This window comes from Homalodisca vitripennis, chromosome 2 (genome assembly GCF_021130785.1).
Source record: "Homalodisca vitripennis isolate AUS2020 chromosome 2, UT_GWSS_2.1, whole genome shotgun sequence".
Lineage (NCBI taxonomy): Eukaryota > Metazoa > Arthropoda > Insecta > Hemiptera > Cicadellidae > Homalodisca > Homalodisca vitripennis.
In genome coordinates this window covers 44,549,322-44,562,493 of record NC_060208.1, presented here as the reverse complement: position 1 = coordinate 44,562,493, position 13,172 = coordinate 44,549,322, and the positions used below count along the sequence as shown (strand labels likewise).

General features: G+C 40.7%; 1 protein-coding gene across 2 annotated transcripts; it reads right to left on the bottom strand.

Moving 5' to 3' along the window:
• Positions 1 to 356: 356 nt before the first annotated feature.
• On the bottom strand, positions 357 to 12,652 carry LOC124353874 (transcriptional regulator Myc-B). 2 transcript variants are annotated; one of them, XM_046803915.1, is made up of 3 exons: positions 12,315 to 12,652; positions 8,627 to 9,585; positions 357 to 2,622 (listed from the first exon to the last, which is right to left on the bottom strand). In XM_046803915.1, the coding sequence occupies exons 2-3, from the start codon at positions 9,555 to 9,557 to the stop codon at positions 2,000 to 2,002; spliced, it is 1,554 nt and encodes a 517-aa protein (XP_046659871.1). In that variant the 5' UTR covers positions 9,558 to 9,585; positions 12,315 to 12,652; the 3' UTR covers positions 357 to 1,999. The 2 variants fall into 2 exon arrangements, with proteins under 2 accessions (XP_046659871.1, XP_046659872.1); XM_046803916.1 differs by having other exon boundaries at positions 357 to 2,619.
• Positions 12,653 to 13,172: the final 520 nt, after the last annotated feature.

Here is a 13,172-nt window from a genome sequence, read left to right as displayed (position 1 = left end):
TGCATATATTTATTATTCCTTTAATTTCAATTCAGTGACTGAAATCAGCTTTAAGCTAACTTTGAATGATTGTGTCAAAATTGAATTATTTTATAAAGATATCACAAATTGCACATGATTCTTATGGAACCCCAAATATATTTTTAGACTTTTTTTTGAATTAAGTGTGCCTTTTCATTTTAATATGGTTGTTAAAGTTATATTTTTTTAACTACTAGAATTTTTACATTAGTATAAAAATGTGGGTATATTTTATCTAAATAACAAGGAATTGTTATCATTATACAAGAAATGCTACATCTCTTAACACAACACAACCTCTATGTTATTAAGTGGTGCTAAAATAAAAGACCAGATTCGATTTTTACTATTGTTTTGTAATATTTTATAAATGTCCAGTTACAAAGGAACTACAACCAACAGAACTTTACAATAAAAATGATAGTCTATTGATACAGTATCATTGATAATAATACTATAATTAACACAGCATTTGTAAGTACAAAAACACAAGGAAATTTTTTAACAATATGTGCCTACGCCATAGCGCTATTGCTCTACAGTGGCTAGTAAAAAATGATTCAGTATAAATGCGTAAAATCTCGTGAGAAAAACATATTAATGATTAAATTTTAACGTGAACAAAAATATAAAACACAAAACTGTTTGTTACAAAATTTGGCCAGACTTACTTAACGCATTTTGGGTCATTATCGCCCCAACTGATTACAAAGAACTATTTACAAAATAAAATTGTGGAAAACTTGTCCAAAAAAGCGAGGCAAGGCACATACTGGAGGCACATGTATGTAGAAAGCATTGTGGAAGACAACTCGAAACTTAGGAATAAATCTGTCGAAAAAGGTAAATTTTGAGCAAATTATGAAAAATATAACATCCTGTGTGATCTAAAATTGGGTACAGTTCAGTAAAAAATGCTAGTCCCTGTAGGTACGCCTTACCCTACGCATTCCAATACTGAATGAACATTACGTTTGATTAGTGACAACCATAAATAAATTAGAGATTCCGCTATTAAATAATTCCTCTGCTATGATATGAAAAAGTATACAAATTATAAAAACTCCGTAACAAAACTTACATTTTATAATTAACCACTACAAAAAACGTAACGACAACATTAACTAACAAATACTAATTCCTGATGGTGGAAACAAATGAATTGCAAAATAATTATAAAAAAAACAGAACAAATGAAAAAAGAACTTAATGGTAACCAAAAAACCAAAAACATAACTTTACAAAATAATTACTGTTTTATGTGAGAACAAAAAACAAATAAACTGACAGTTTCATTGTACCTTTAACTCAACATAAAATGAAAAATGAAGTGGCGGTGAAAAAATGATGCCACTCGATGTTAATTTACAGGACACATAACAAATTAAAGATAATATTGCTAAGACTAATTTAATCAACCATCTAAACCTACGTGTATTATACTATTTATACATAAAATATAAACATACTTAAACTATATTCTGAACACTTATTTGCATTGTTTGACATTAAACTGAGGTAAACTGTGAAATAACAAGAATTTACAATATAATGTCGTTGTGGAATCAGCCAATAGACAAGTCGACCAGGACCCCGCTTTGGCTCTTTATAACTTGATCCCAACGACGATCTCGAGTAATAAACTCGACCAACGACCGAGGACATGCCGATACCAATAAACTTTAAATGACACCCAACTGTGTAACAATGAAATAAAATCCATTTGAGCAAACAGAAAACTTATAAAAATCATTATAAAACCTACTATTTAAACGTCAGCCTTCAGAGTTACATTATTAAAAATCTATTGTCTTTAAATGTGGACAAGCTGTTGTTTACTAGACTTTGGCATCTTAGCTTCCCTAGGGCGAGAGTTATTCTAAAATTAACACAGCATTGTTTCCGTAATAAGCATACGTTATAAAAGTAACAAAATATGTACAGAATTGTACAGAGACAGTATTTACAGCGAAGTCAGTCAGCGGCGTCTGCTCACACAAGCAGCCTTCCTCAGCGACGAGAGCACTCGGCGCAACCTCTCCTGTTCCTTCCTCAGGGCGTTCACCTGGAGACACTTGGACTGGCACTCCGCGCTCAGCTCGATGCAATAGACTGACGCCTCCCGGAGTATCACCACCTTCGCGGCCCTCTCCTTGTTGGCCACCATCGGCACCAACGCCTTCAGTTCCTCGAAGGAGTTCCTCAAGTCGATTCTCCTCATCCGCTCCATGTTGTTGTGCAGATCCCTCTTCTCTTGGGAGTCTTCTTCTTCGCCGAATCTGGAACTCTTCGACCTCCTCTGCGTGACCGCGCCCAGAGCGCGCTTGTGCCGCTTGGCCTGCCTCTGGTGCACCGTCGGGAATTCTTCTTCATCACTGCTCCCGGAACGGTAGCGTTTCCTTCTGTGGCGCCCGTGACTGCTGATCGTCTTCTTGAGCTTTCTGCTGACCGCCTGGCTGGCCGACAACAGTGTGGACGTGAGATCTTCTAGTTCCTTCCTGTCTTGTCGGGTCGGGTGTGTCGGCAGTCTGCTGCACGAGGACGACCGACTGCTGGCGGACCTCTCGCTCAAAGATACCACATCGATCTCCTCGTCCTCTTCTGAAACAAAATCTTTCATCAGGAAAACTGCAACAAAAATTGTCATCAGTAATGACATTAGTCTATGGATGTTCTCATCTAACACTATTACTATGGTCTAGAATCATGTACCGTATTGAAATGGAACCTGAAGACTTAAGTCGTCATTGTATTAAGACTCAAACTGACTCTTGTTTTTTTTTATATATAAAATAAGAATGTTATAAATTCTGTTCAGTGTAAACTCAGGATACGACACACAATCGGTCCAGGTTCGTATCACAGTCACATGGCCGGCGGTTGCCGCGATATTAAGGCCGCTAAGTGCATCAGACGCTAAGCTTGTTTGAGCCAACGGGTGGGGGGTGGGGGTGCGGAAGCGCCGCGACGCTAGGGTGTGGTGCACTAGAGATCGATATAAGGGGCGGGTGGGTGGCATCTGAACGCATACCACAGTCACCCTGCATTGTTGCGCAAAGTGGAGTAACCGCAACCAGACGACCTTATTGTCGCCTGAAACTAAATTTGATCCAAGATCAGTATTTTCAATCTCTTTTCATCATCAAATTAAGAGAGTTCATGAGCTATTATTATTTATAATAATTTAATAAGAATGCGTAATAGAATTACCAAAATTATTATACCCTAGAATTAATACTTTAATTAAAATGGAGTTGTGGTTTACTTAAAATGATGAAATGCCGTATCAACAGGAAACATTCTGCGGTGTATTAAATTAGGGTAGAATTTTTTAAAAACACGGCATTTAAGATATGGGCCTATAATTTATAAACACCCGCCGTGAGAGACGGCGGCAATAGCGTGCGGCGCGGCGCACGAGTGACATGAATGGCACTGATATGCGCGCCTCCACTACTCTACTACGCAACACTGGGTGTACACGTCAATGGTCGCCCTTGACTATAGTGACCTGCTGCTCGTCAGACAATCGATTATTTAGAATCGGAGGCCGCTTATAAGGGAGTCACTACAATATTAACTCTTTTACAGACTCTGGTGTTAAAACAATACATTTAACACCACATATTGTTTTAACACCACATAGACGATTCAACGTTTATCTGGGTGAAAGACGAAACATGGAAACAGAGGTTACGTTCTCGTTCGCAGAAATTTCACATCCAACAAACTTTAACAATTTCGTCACAACACGAGGATAATGCGCCTTACATAACACGAGCGTAGTTCTCGGCACGTTATCAGGCATAGTTTATCGTCATGAGATTGTTCAAGTATTTGCGCGATAATGCTTTCAAATAAATGCCTGTCATTGAGATAGACCTCTGACGCCTGTGTCTGCTACAAATATACTGTATTTATATAAACGGCAATTATGTGTGTTGAGGGTCAATAGGGTTTATTCTTGTTCATTACCTCTACTCGGGAAATAGAATAACTACACTGAAATTTCAACTGTTCTCAGTTATTTCGTTGCGAACTGTACACACGTGACATGGCGATTATGCAACAGAGTGGAGAAATAGGTACCGTTTTATACTTCTCCATACACAGTGAATGGTGTGTAATATACCGCGACACGCCCTACCGCCGACGCCGGTTCAAGGGCAGTTCATCGACCTTGGCGTAGTACGGCGGCGGTGCGCGCGGCGCAGGGCGCGTCGATAAGGGCAGACGGTGACGTCAAGGGCGCCGCCCTATTACAACCCCGGCGTCTCCCCCCCGCTCCATAGTAGCGTCACAGCCACATGCTTCCAATCACGCCCCCCCCCATACGGAGCGTGTGCGGACTTTCAGATTGCAGAAAGTTTATTGATACCGGCGAACTATAAAATTTGTACCTCGCCCTTGGTTTCCTCCATGCGACACTACAAGCAAATCATTGGAACATTGTTTTCTTATTTTTTGCGGTATGCGATTGAATTTTTACTTTGAACCTTGATGAATCTTTGAACAAATGATAAAGAAAAACACTAAATATTAATCAAGAGCCCATTTATAATAAAAAACTAAGTTCACGATTGAGTTCAATGCTATATTGGTCACTCCAATCCCAACTGAATAACGGCCATGTCAAACTATCTCAGAATCCTTTGTCAATCGAAACATCGTCCCAAATGGCAGAACCGGTCGAGGCGGCCAGAAATAGAAGAGTGGCCGCGGACCCGTGAGAACCGCCTGCGACCGGCGAGCGGAGAAAGGCGAGACCGGCGATGAATGGAATGAACCGGGGAGAGGAAGCGGTTAAGTGAACTCTTGGCCAATTGATGGACCACGCCCCCGTCTGCTGCCGGTCGCGGCCGCATACCTTCGACTCCCGCTAGAGTGGCCGTCAGGCCTCCTCGTCTTTGGCAATGTTCAGAAATACTTTCCTGACGTTCACAACAGGATACAGTTCCAATATTTTAATACCCTATTAATTAAACGAACCAACGAGTCCGTGACGAACGAACGAATCGCTCCAGAAGTCGGTAATGTACGTACGACTGTATCGATCTCGCGGGAGAAGAGGGCGCGGTGGCCTCAACAGGTTGCCTCCCCCCGGTCCCCTGCCACCCCGTCTAGACGTCACACCCCACACGACACTACTCCACTCCCGTGTCAAATCGCATGTCAAAAACACATGTCTCGGTAACCACCGGTTCCCAGGCGCCCGCGTGTCGCGTACAATTGCGACCGAAAGCCGACATCACTGCGGTCCGGTTGCGGCACTGAATCGCGCAAAAAATGTCTCTACTATCTGACTACAGTCATCTTCTTGGCTGAGTCTAAGATTACTTTGACTTTGAGAGTATGTAGGAATAAGTCATTGAAGGAATTACCCAGAATTTAACCTCTCCAGAAAACCTCTCTAATTCTACACTGATTAATTTTCATTTTTTTTTTAAAGGATGCAGTTTACCAACGATTTAATTTCCTTAATTAATGGAACTGAAAATTCCAGACAGTAAATTTTGGTTTTTTTTGAAGAGAATACGTTTACAATCAAATCTTTTCTTCAGAAAGGGATAAATTCAAACTGTTCTTGGTTACCGCCACCAGGGAAACAGCAAACTCAAGTTTATTACCGTGCCTGTATCAATTAACGGAATCGTCCAGGAGAACCGACCGGCTCTCATCTAGACCCTGGAGTTTAATTTCAGCAAGAATCGATTTGCGCTAATCCGCACAATTTGAATTTAAGTTTATGGCTGTTAATTTATGAATAGATTTCTGAAATGAGCTTTAAATGACTGTTTATTGATGAGAAAACTCACAATGTCAATAAACTGCCAGGGATCAATGTGGCACACTCGCCTGGCGGTTAATTATAGTGTCCAGCTCCAGCCAGGAGCAGCAGAGTGGCGCTTCGCGTGTGAACTGCGGACGAAATAAGAAAAATGGGAAATGAAGAGATCCCGCCTGCCTCGGACATTCCCGCACTTCACAGGTGGGACGGAGCATTCCTCAGCGTCATCCAGTCTGTGGAGGTGAGTGACCTCCGGCTTACGTAACCCCCCCCCCCCCGACTGACTCCCATTCATTGATCTCCTGAGGACATGATGATGCCACTGGAGTCATCAGTGTATGTTGCTAACGCAGTGGTCAGTTTAAGTAACGACCAGTCGTACATATAGGCAAAGTTTGTATTTCAGATAATATGCAATAAGGATCTAAATATCACGAATATTACGGCACGTTCCGTAGTGAAGTTATAATGAATCTCACAGAGTGTCCAGTAACTAGAAAATGGTTAAGATCGGAGTTTATGGGTTTTTATATTATGATCTTGGGCCAATCTGCCCTACATGGTGTACAGAATTATATTCTAGATCTTCATTTTAGTTTACAGACTACCATAACTGACAGTGAAAAGTGTTTTTAGACATTGCTATAGCAACCAGCCTAAGAACGTTTCCAAACGACGTGTCATTCACTCTAGTCACCCACAATTGAAAACCTATGGCTACTGTTCTGTTTGAAAATAAAAGGGAAATGCAGTTAGTTACATTATATAACAACACTGAAAACCAAATTTGGCCCCAGGAATGAACTGAGGACAACGAAGCGGGCAGGTGATGATATACCAATCTGACCCTGAGATGTTCTCGAACCCCGAGAGCACCTCATCGGGCAGGTGCTAGGGAAGCACCTGTCTCGCCGTGAACCGCGTCGCGCGAGGGAGGGGTGGAGGGGGTATGGTTGTTGACCTACTCACTCAAGGTCACTATCACGGTCTGTCTATCCGCCAGCAACTCGGGCCTTGAGACTTAGTCAATGCCATTCTGAAGTTACCGGTCAATTACCGACTCTACCATTTTCATTTTGTTTTCATTAAGTCCAAGAGAGGAATTTGTTGTTACAACTTCATAAGTTTGCTGATTATAATTTACAAAATTATGCACAATCATTCAAAGGAAATAAAAAAACTCTTGTAAAACGTCGCAGATAAGAAACAAATAGTTAGGGAAGAATAAAAAAATTGCTCTCAGAAAAGAATTTAAAATGATTTGATATTACTAGCAATATAATGCTTAGTATGATTACAATATGTTAGTATGATTTTGAATTTTTTATGTGATAAAGAGGTGAATAAACAATATATCGTAATTCATTTAAACACGCAAAAATCAGTAAGTATTGCAGTATAAAATATTGGCACTGTAAAGTCGAAATCTGTTTACATTGAGTATTCAGTCGGCATGCAAGAGATGCGCCGCCGATCCCAATATCCCGGCAGAGGCGCCGGGCGGATTTTAAATTTCAAATCAGAGTACGGCGCGGGGATACCGCCGTGTTTGGCCTCGGGTCATCCGCGCCGAAATGCATTAGGCTACGCTTTTGGAGGCGTTATGTCCGACGCGCCAAGATTACAGGCTCGGGAATGAATTGTTGCCCGTAATGCGAGCCAAGTCGGCCCAGGACACCGGCGAGAGCACCGCGGGTCCTGGGCAGATTCCGGCGTGGCGCCGCCTCCTGGACCCCTGGAACTACATAAACATGTCCCTGAGTTAATTGGGTCGGAGCACCCCCTCTGGGACCCGGACCTTGCCCAACAGTCTATCATCCCCTCCCTTTTCCCAACCATCCTGACAGTCGGCTAAAACAACCTATCAGTTTGGTCCTGCTGCTGCTTTTGCCACCATACACCTACATTTGTTATTTATCACGTGCTTGGAAAATACCCTTAATTTCATTTACCACATAGGTATGCAAGTGTCAAATTGCTTATAAAACGAAACGCCTAGAGAATAGACAATACTCGGAATACACTCCAAACTAATACTAGGCATAGGAGACTGAGAAAAAAGTTTTGTGTGGGTCCGAAAGTTCATACAGAATTTCGAGTGAAGTAATAAGAAAAATTAACCGTATGTCTAATTAGTTATTAATTAGATCGGCAATTAAAATTATCAGCTAAATATAACAAATACCCCAAGCTTCACGTGTGGTTAATTAATCAACGTCAAATAGTGGAGAGGTGGTCAGCCCGTTAGCGTGTCCGAGCGGCAGGCGATAAAGGGAAAGAGAGGGGGGAGGTTTAAATGTTAAATCCCCGGCCGTGGAATGCGACCGCCGCCGAGCGACCTTGGACTAGGGCAACGTTTCCCGCGCTTTCCCCCTCCACCGCTCGCAGACGGTCTCCCGCCGCCGCGCCGCCATATTGCGCAATACCCGCGCTCCTGCGAAACCCTACAACATCTCATACCGGCAGCCGGCGCCCTCGTCTGAGATTAGATATATAGATATTCACTAATTTAAGATATTAATAAAAGCTATTGCTAAAATTTACATAATAATGTAACAATGGTATGTGTATTAAATAGTTGGAAATACACTAATTAAAGTTTAAATAAATCAGAAAGAGTTAATTATGGTGCTATCTCTCATTGAGTTTGTAATAAAATTTGGACATTGATAATACTGCTATTTTATCACTTTACCAAATTTAGTCTGTGGCATTTTAATTGCCGCTTTGGAGAATCAAATATTTTTGCAATGTTAATAAAATTATATAAACTTTGCTTTTAGTTTACAAGACAGATAATACAATAATTGAACTCACCGGAATCAGAAGGTGTATCCACGCCCAGTCCCTCGAGGCTAAGGTTTTTACTCGAGCTGTCGTAGTTGTGGTCGTGGTCAGACGTGGAAAGCGCACTTTTCCTGGTAACGTCTGTTTGCGACGCCCCCGAGGGCTTCTCGTCTTTCGTCCTCACGGCACTACCGAACAAGAAGTCACAATCCCAGACTCCGGGAGTGGGGGTGGTCAGCACGTCGAGGGCGCTGCGGAAGATGCTGGTGGAGTTGTCGACCGGAGCGTCGATGGGGATGGGGCCGAAGTCGTCCTCGGACTCCGAGAGAGACATCGGGGTCTCCGGTCTCGAGGGTTGCGGCGTGGGGAACTCGCGCTTCACTATCACTCTGGCGGAGGATGGTTGGGCGGTGAGGAGGGTTTGAGCGGGTGCGGGCGAGGTCTGTTGCTGAGTTTGCACTGTAGTCCTGTTCAGCAACAGACTCCTGCTCCCAGAACTCACCGGAGGAGTCCTCGAGTTGTTGGTAACTACCACCACGTCCGATCTGTCACTACCCGCAGGTATGCACTTCTGTATAGTCACCACTTTGTTCGCACTGTGGGTAATGAGGACACTGGGGGCGGAAGCGGAAGATTGGGGGGCGGGCTGTACGACGGGTTGAGGCGCGGGTCTCGGGGGTGGCACTTGGGCCCTCTGGGAATCCTGGTTGCAGCACTGACCGCCTAACATGCAGTCGTGGTTCCCTCTCACCCAGTTCGCCGGGTCCAACAGATCTTCGTCGGAGTCCTCGTCACAGTTGGTCTCGAAGAAGCTGAGATCCACGTCGTCGATGTCGATGGTGTTCAGATCCATGGTGTCCAACATTTCGTAGTCGTCCCCGAACACTCCCTCCAGATCCTCCTTCGTTTGGCGGTAGTGCAGCTCCGCGAAGAGGGAGTCGCCGACCGAACAGCTTGGCATTGTCGGATTTCTTGATCTCAAGAGCCAACTGAAACAAAAGAGCCTTGCACTGTTTCGATTGTCCAGTAATACAGTCATTATACGACCTACCAAGCAATTATGATGGTATGGCAGACCTTTAATGAGCAAAGTTGGTTGTCTGGACTCGTGGGGAAAACACACGAAAATTTATAACTAGTTTAAAATCATTTTACTTTCTTATATTATATGTAATTGGAATGTAGCATAGATTTTCATAGTCATCATTTTGTAATTAAGTTATATTTTTTATAATGCACGTACGAATATAAAAAATATTATATATTGCTGTGTTCTCCTTGGATTGTTTCAAACAAATGCATCGTGAAGTATGCCTTAATAATAAAGGTTTTTATAGATTTTCCTACCTTCAGAAGAGGAAGTAAAAATCCAATAAATATGAACCAATCGTACCAACTTAAAATCTTGTACTATTCCTGTATTAAATTGTTTATGTTTGAAATGTCACTGCAATGTGTCACGGCGGTGTCTAAGACCACGCCTACCCAACAGTCGTTGGAAACATCATATCAAACCTCCTTATTGACGTTGTTTGCACATTTTAATTTTACCAATGAATACAAACCAGGTTTGTATTCATTGATTTTACACTAAATTAATTTAAATTTGTAATAAATCACAATGACGCATTAGAGCAGTAGTGACAGACTAAAACATGAACTTTATTCAAATAATTAACCAAATTTTGGTTTTATCAGTATTACAAATAATTTGCTGAAAATGCATAACGATAACAAAACAAACGTATCAACTGGCTTCATTGTGCAGCTAGATAAAAGGATAATGCAGATTGACAACTCTTCAAAAGGCAGACAGCGCATGATAATCGATACAGTGACTAATACATGGGTTTGTGAAATTGATAATCACTTCATTGAATAGCACTGCCAAAGTCAGAGGCACTGTTTAGTTTTTTTATTTAGTCTATGAATATCAGAATCCCAATTTAAGAAAAATTAATAACATTATGTGAAATGCCTGTTTCAAATTAATAGAAGTTATGCATTAATAAAGGATTATTATTTTCTTTATATAAATACATTCCGGGCGAACTACGACTTGTGCCAAACACGGATTCTTTTAATTTTACTTCCGAACCTCAGGGTTCTTATTTCTTAAATAAAAATATTCAGTCCTTGGTAAATATTGGGCCTATGCCTAAAGTCGTTTGGACATTTCTATTAGAAACCTTACGCTCCTTTATTGACAGGAAATTGAAAAATAAGGGAATTAGGTAGTCATAAACAGAAGTTATATTTTGGATATAATAATGTATCTTAAATGCTTCCCAGGTATTATATATAATAAAGGCTTCTAATTTGGTAGGAAAAATGCTGACGAATGACTAAAGTTAATAGAAAAATTTTAGGTTTTGTGAAGTACATTTCGTAAAAATGCATAGGCCTACAACTTAATTGTCTTGAGAAAACGAAAAAAACGTTTGTTAGAGAACGACAAAGGAACGACGTTTTTCAGCATTTATTTCTTTTTGAAAACATTTTTCTGGTTCCTAAATAAAAAAACGTAAAAATGTATTTCAACTAAAGCTGTTAATGTTTAACTGTTGTCAGCTGCTCTTCTTCTATCACTTTATTCTAAAAATTTAAAAGACCAACAAATAAAATGTGTGTAAAGAAACATTCACCTGCACTACATTGTCTGTGGTTATTGGGAAACGGGAATTGGCCTTCAATAAGTGTAACTATATGGAGTAGTAATCCCACATAACTATAGTCATTGAAAGTGTTATTGTCATTAAATTACAATTTTAAGAGTATTTGTATTATATATAGCCTATGTTAGATATTTATGTTTAAAACGACTAGGTACTGAATGGTTTGGTTTTAAATATGATGTGCAATAAAGTTGACAGAATATTATTCAAAAATTATTTTTTATCAGTGATTTTAATGAAAAATAGCCTACTTCACAACTGAAAACATACCCGATCTATCCTGGAGGTAGATCTGTGTTCAATAGTTTTTCCACAATTCTATTAATCATTTATAACAACTACTAACTTAAGGATGCGGCAAATTAAAAAAAAATATTCAAAACGCTGTAACCGTATTTATAATATTAATTATGTTATGGGTTTAAGAATTAGCCTATGTATTTAAAGACTATATTACAGTAGTTTTATAGCCTACATAGTTACATGAACTAAGCTTAAGTAAGGTTGCCAAGACTTAAAAAAATAAATTCGTATAATGATTTACCTTATCATAAATTCCATTACAAACTTATGATATATTTCACTTAATAAAGTTTTTTATAATACAGACATTAGGTGCTTCAATAAATAATTAAGTCCTGCTCTGAAAATAAAGTATTAAAACACTAAAATTAAATTTATTGAACGTTTGCAATCCTCGACAGAAATGATCATATGTTTTAATCGAGCATTGTTTGTTTGCTATTAAACAGCTGTAAATGACATGTTATGACAGCGGCATGACTTTGACGTTTGGTCACCGCCCAACGAACAGCCAACAATAAATAAAAATTACGCAACAAGCGACATATTTATTCAAACTCGGAACAATTAGTAATATTTATATATGAAATAGTTGGACTGTCACGGAGAACAAACAAGTCCGGCTTTGATGCGATGACGTGGGAGCAAAGTGCCACGTTCACATACTGTAAGGGGGGCCGGTAACCTTGACAGGAAATAGAATGTTGTGCAATACTTCTGTAAAATCTAAAGTTACTGACCTGATAATGGTAATCCTTTAGTAAAATTCGGTGTAAATCACTAAATAACACAGCAGTCTAAAAGAGCCGGCCGGCTTCACGCACTATATAGGGATAAGCAACAAATCGCACTGGTATTTAAAACTCGATTCAAACTTATTCGTCCTGGGTGGAAATACTAAAGACATTATACAGCAGACCACAAGACGCGAGTGTAGAGCTTGGCAGTTGTCAGCAGAATGAGGGTCGAACTCCGGTATTTGACGTTTAGACGAGACCGGCTGAGCGGGCAGAGAGAGAATCGACCGAGCGAACCTTCTGACGCTGAGCGGAGAGAGCGACTGACTCGTCGCCTGTCACTTCGGCTACGCCCGGGAACGCTTCGTATTCTTCCGCCACTCCCGACCTTGCCGCGATGGCGGGAACCGCTTCTTCTCATGGAAATGGGTCATATCGTCTGTCAGTTCTTCCTACGTGTCTGCACTTGATGATTTAACTCTTTAAATATGATGCTCTTAGTGATTACTGACCACCGCACTCAGTATATTATATTTATCACAAGTGCCAAGCTTGACACACGATACTATCACTAAAATTCCTATTTTTCAGAGGAACTACTTTTTTCATCCGCGCCGGCCGGTGGAGGGAGACAGCCGCACTGCGCTCTCCCTGCCGGTATATAGTACTTCAACAATTTACTCTTTTTCTGAATCATCGCGTATTTAAAGCCTTATTCTTTTGCCCTTTCAGCCTTGCTGTCAAACTGAACAGCTGTTTTCGGAGTGACTCATCCATTCATTCTCCAGCGATAAGGACGGTCATGTTTGTGATGTTCTATCAACTTCTGTGAATCATGTTCCGACAGTTTGGGATTTTTAG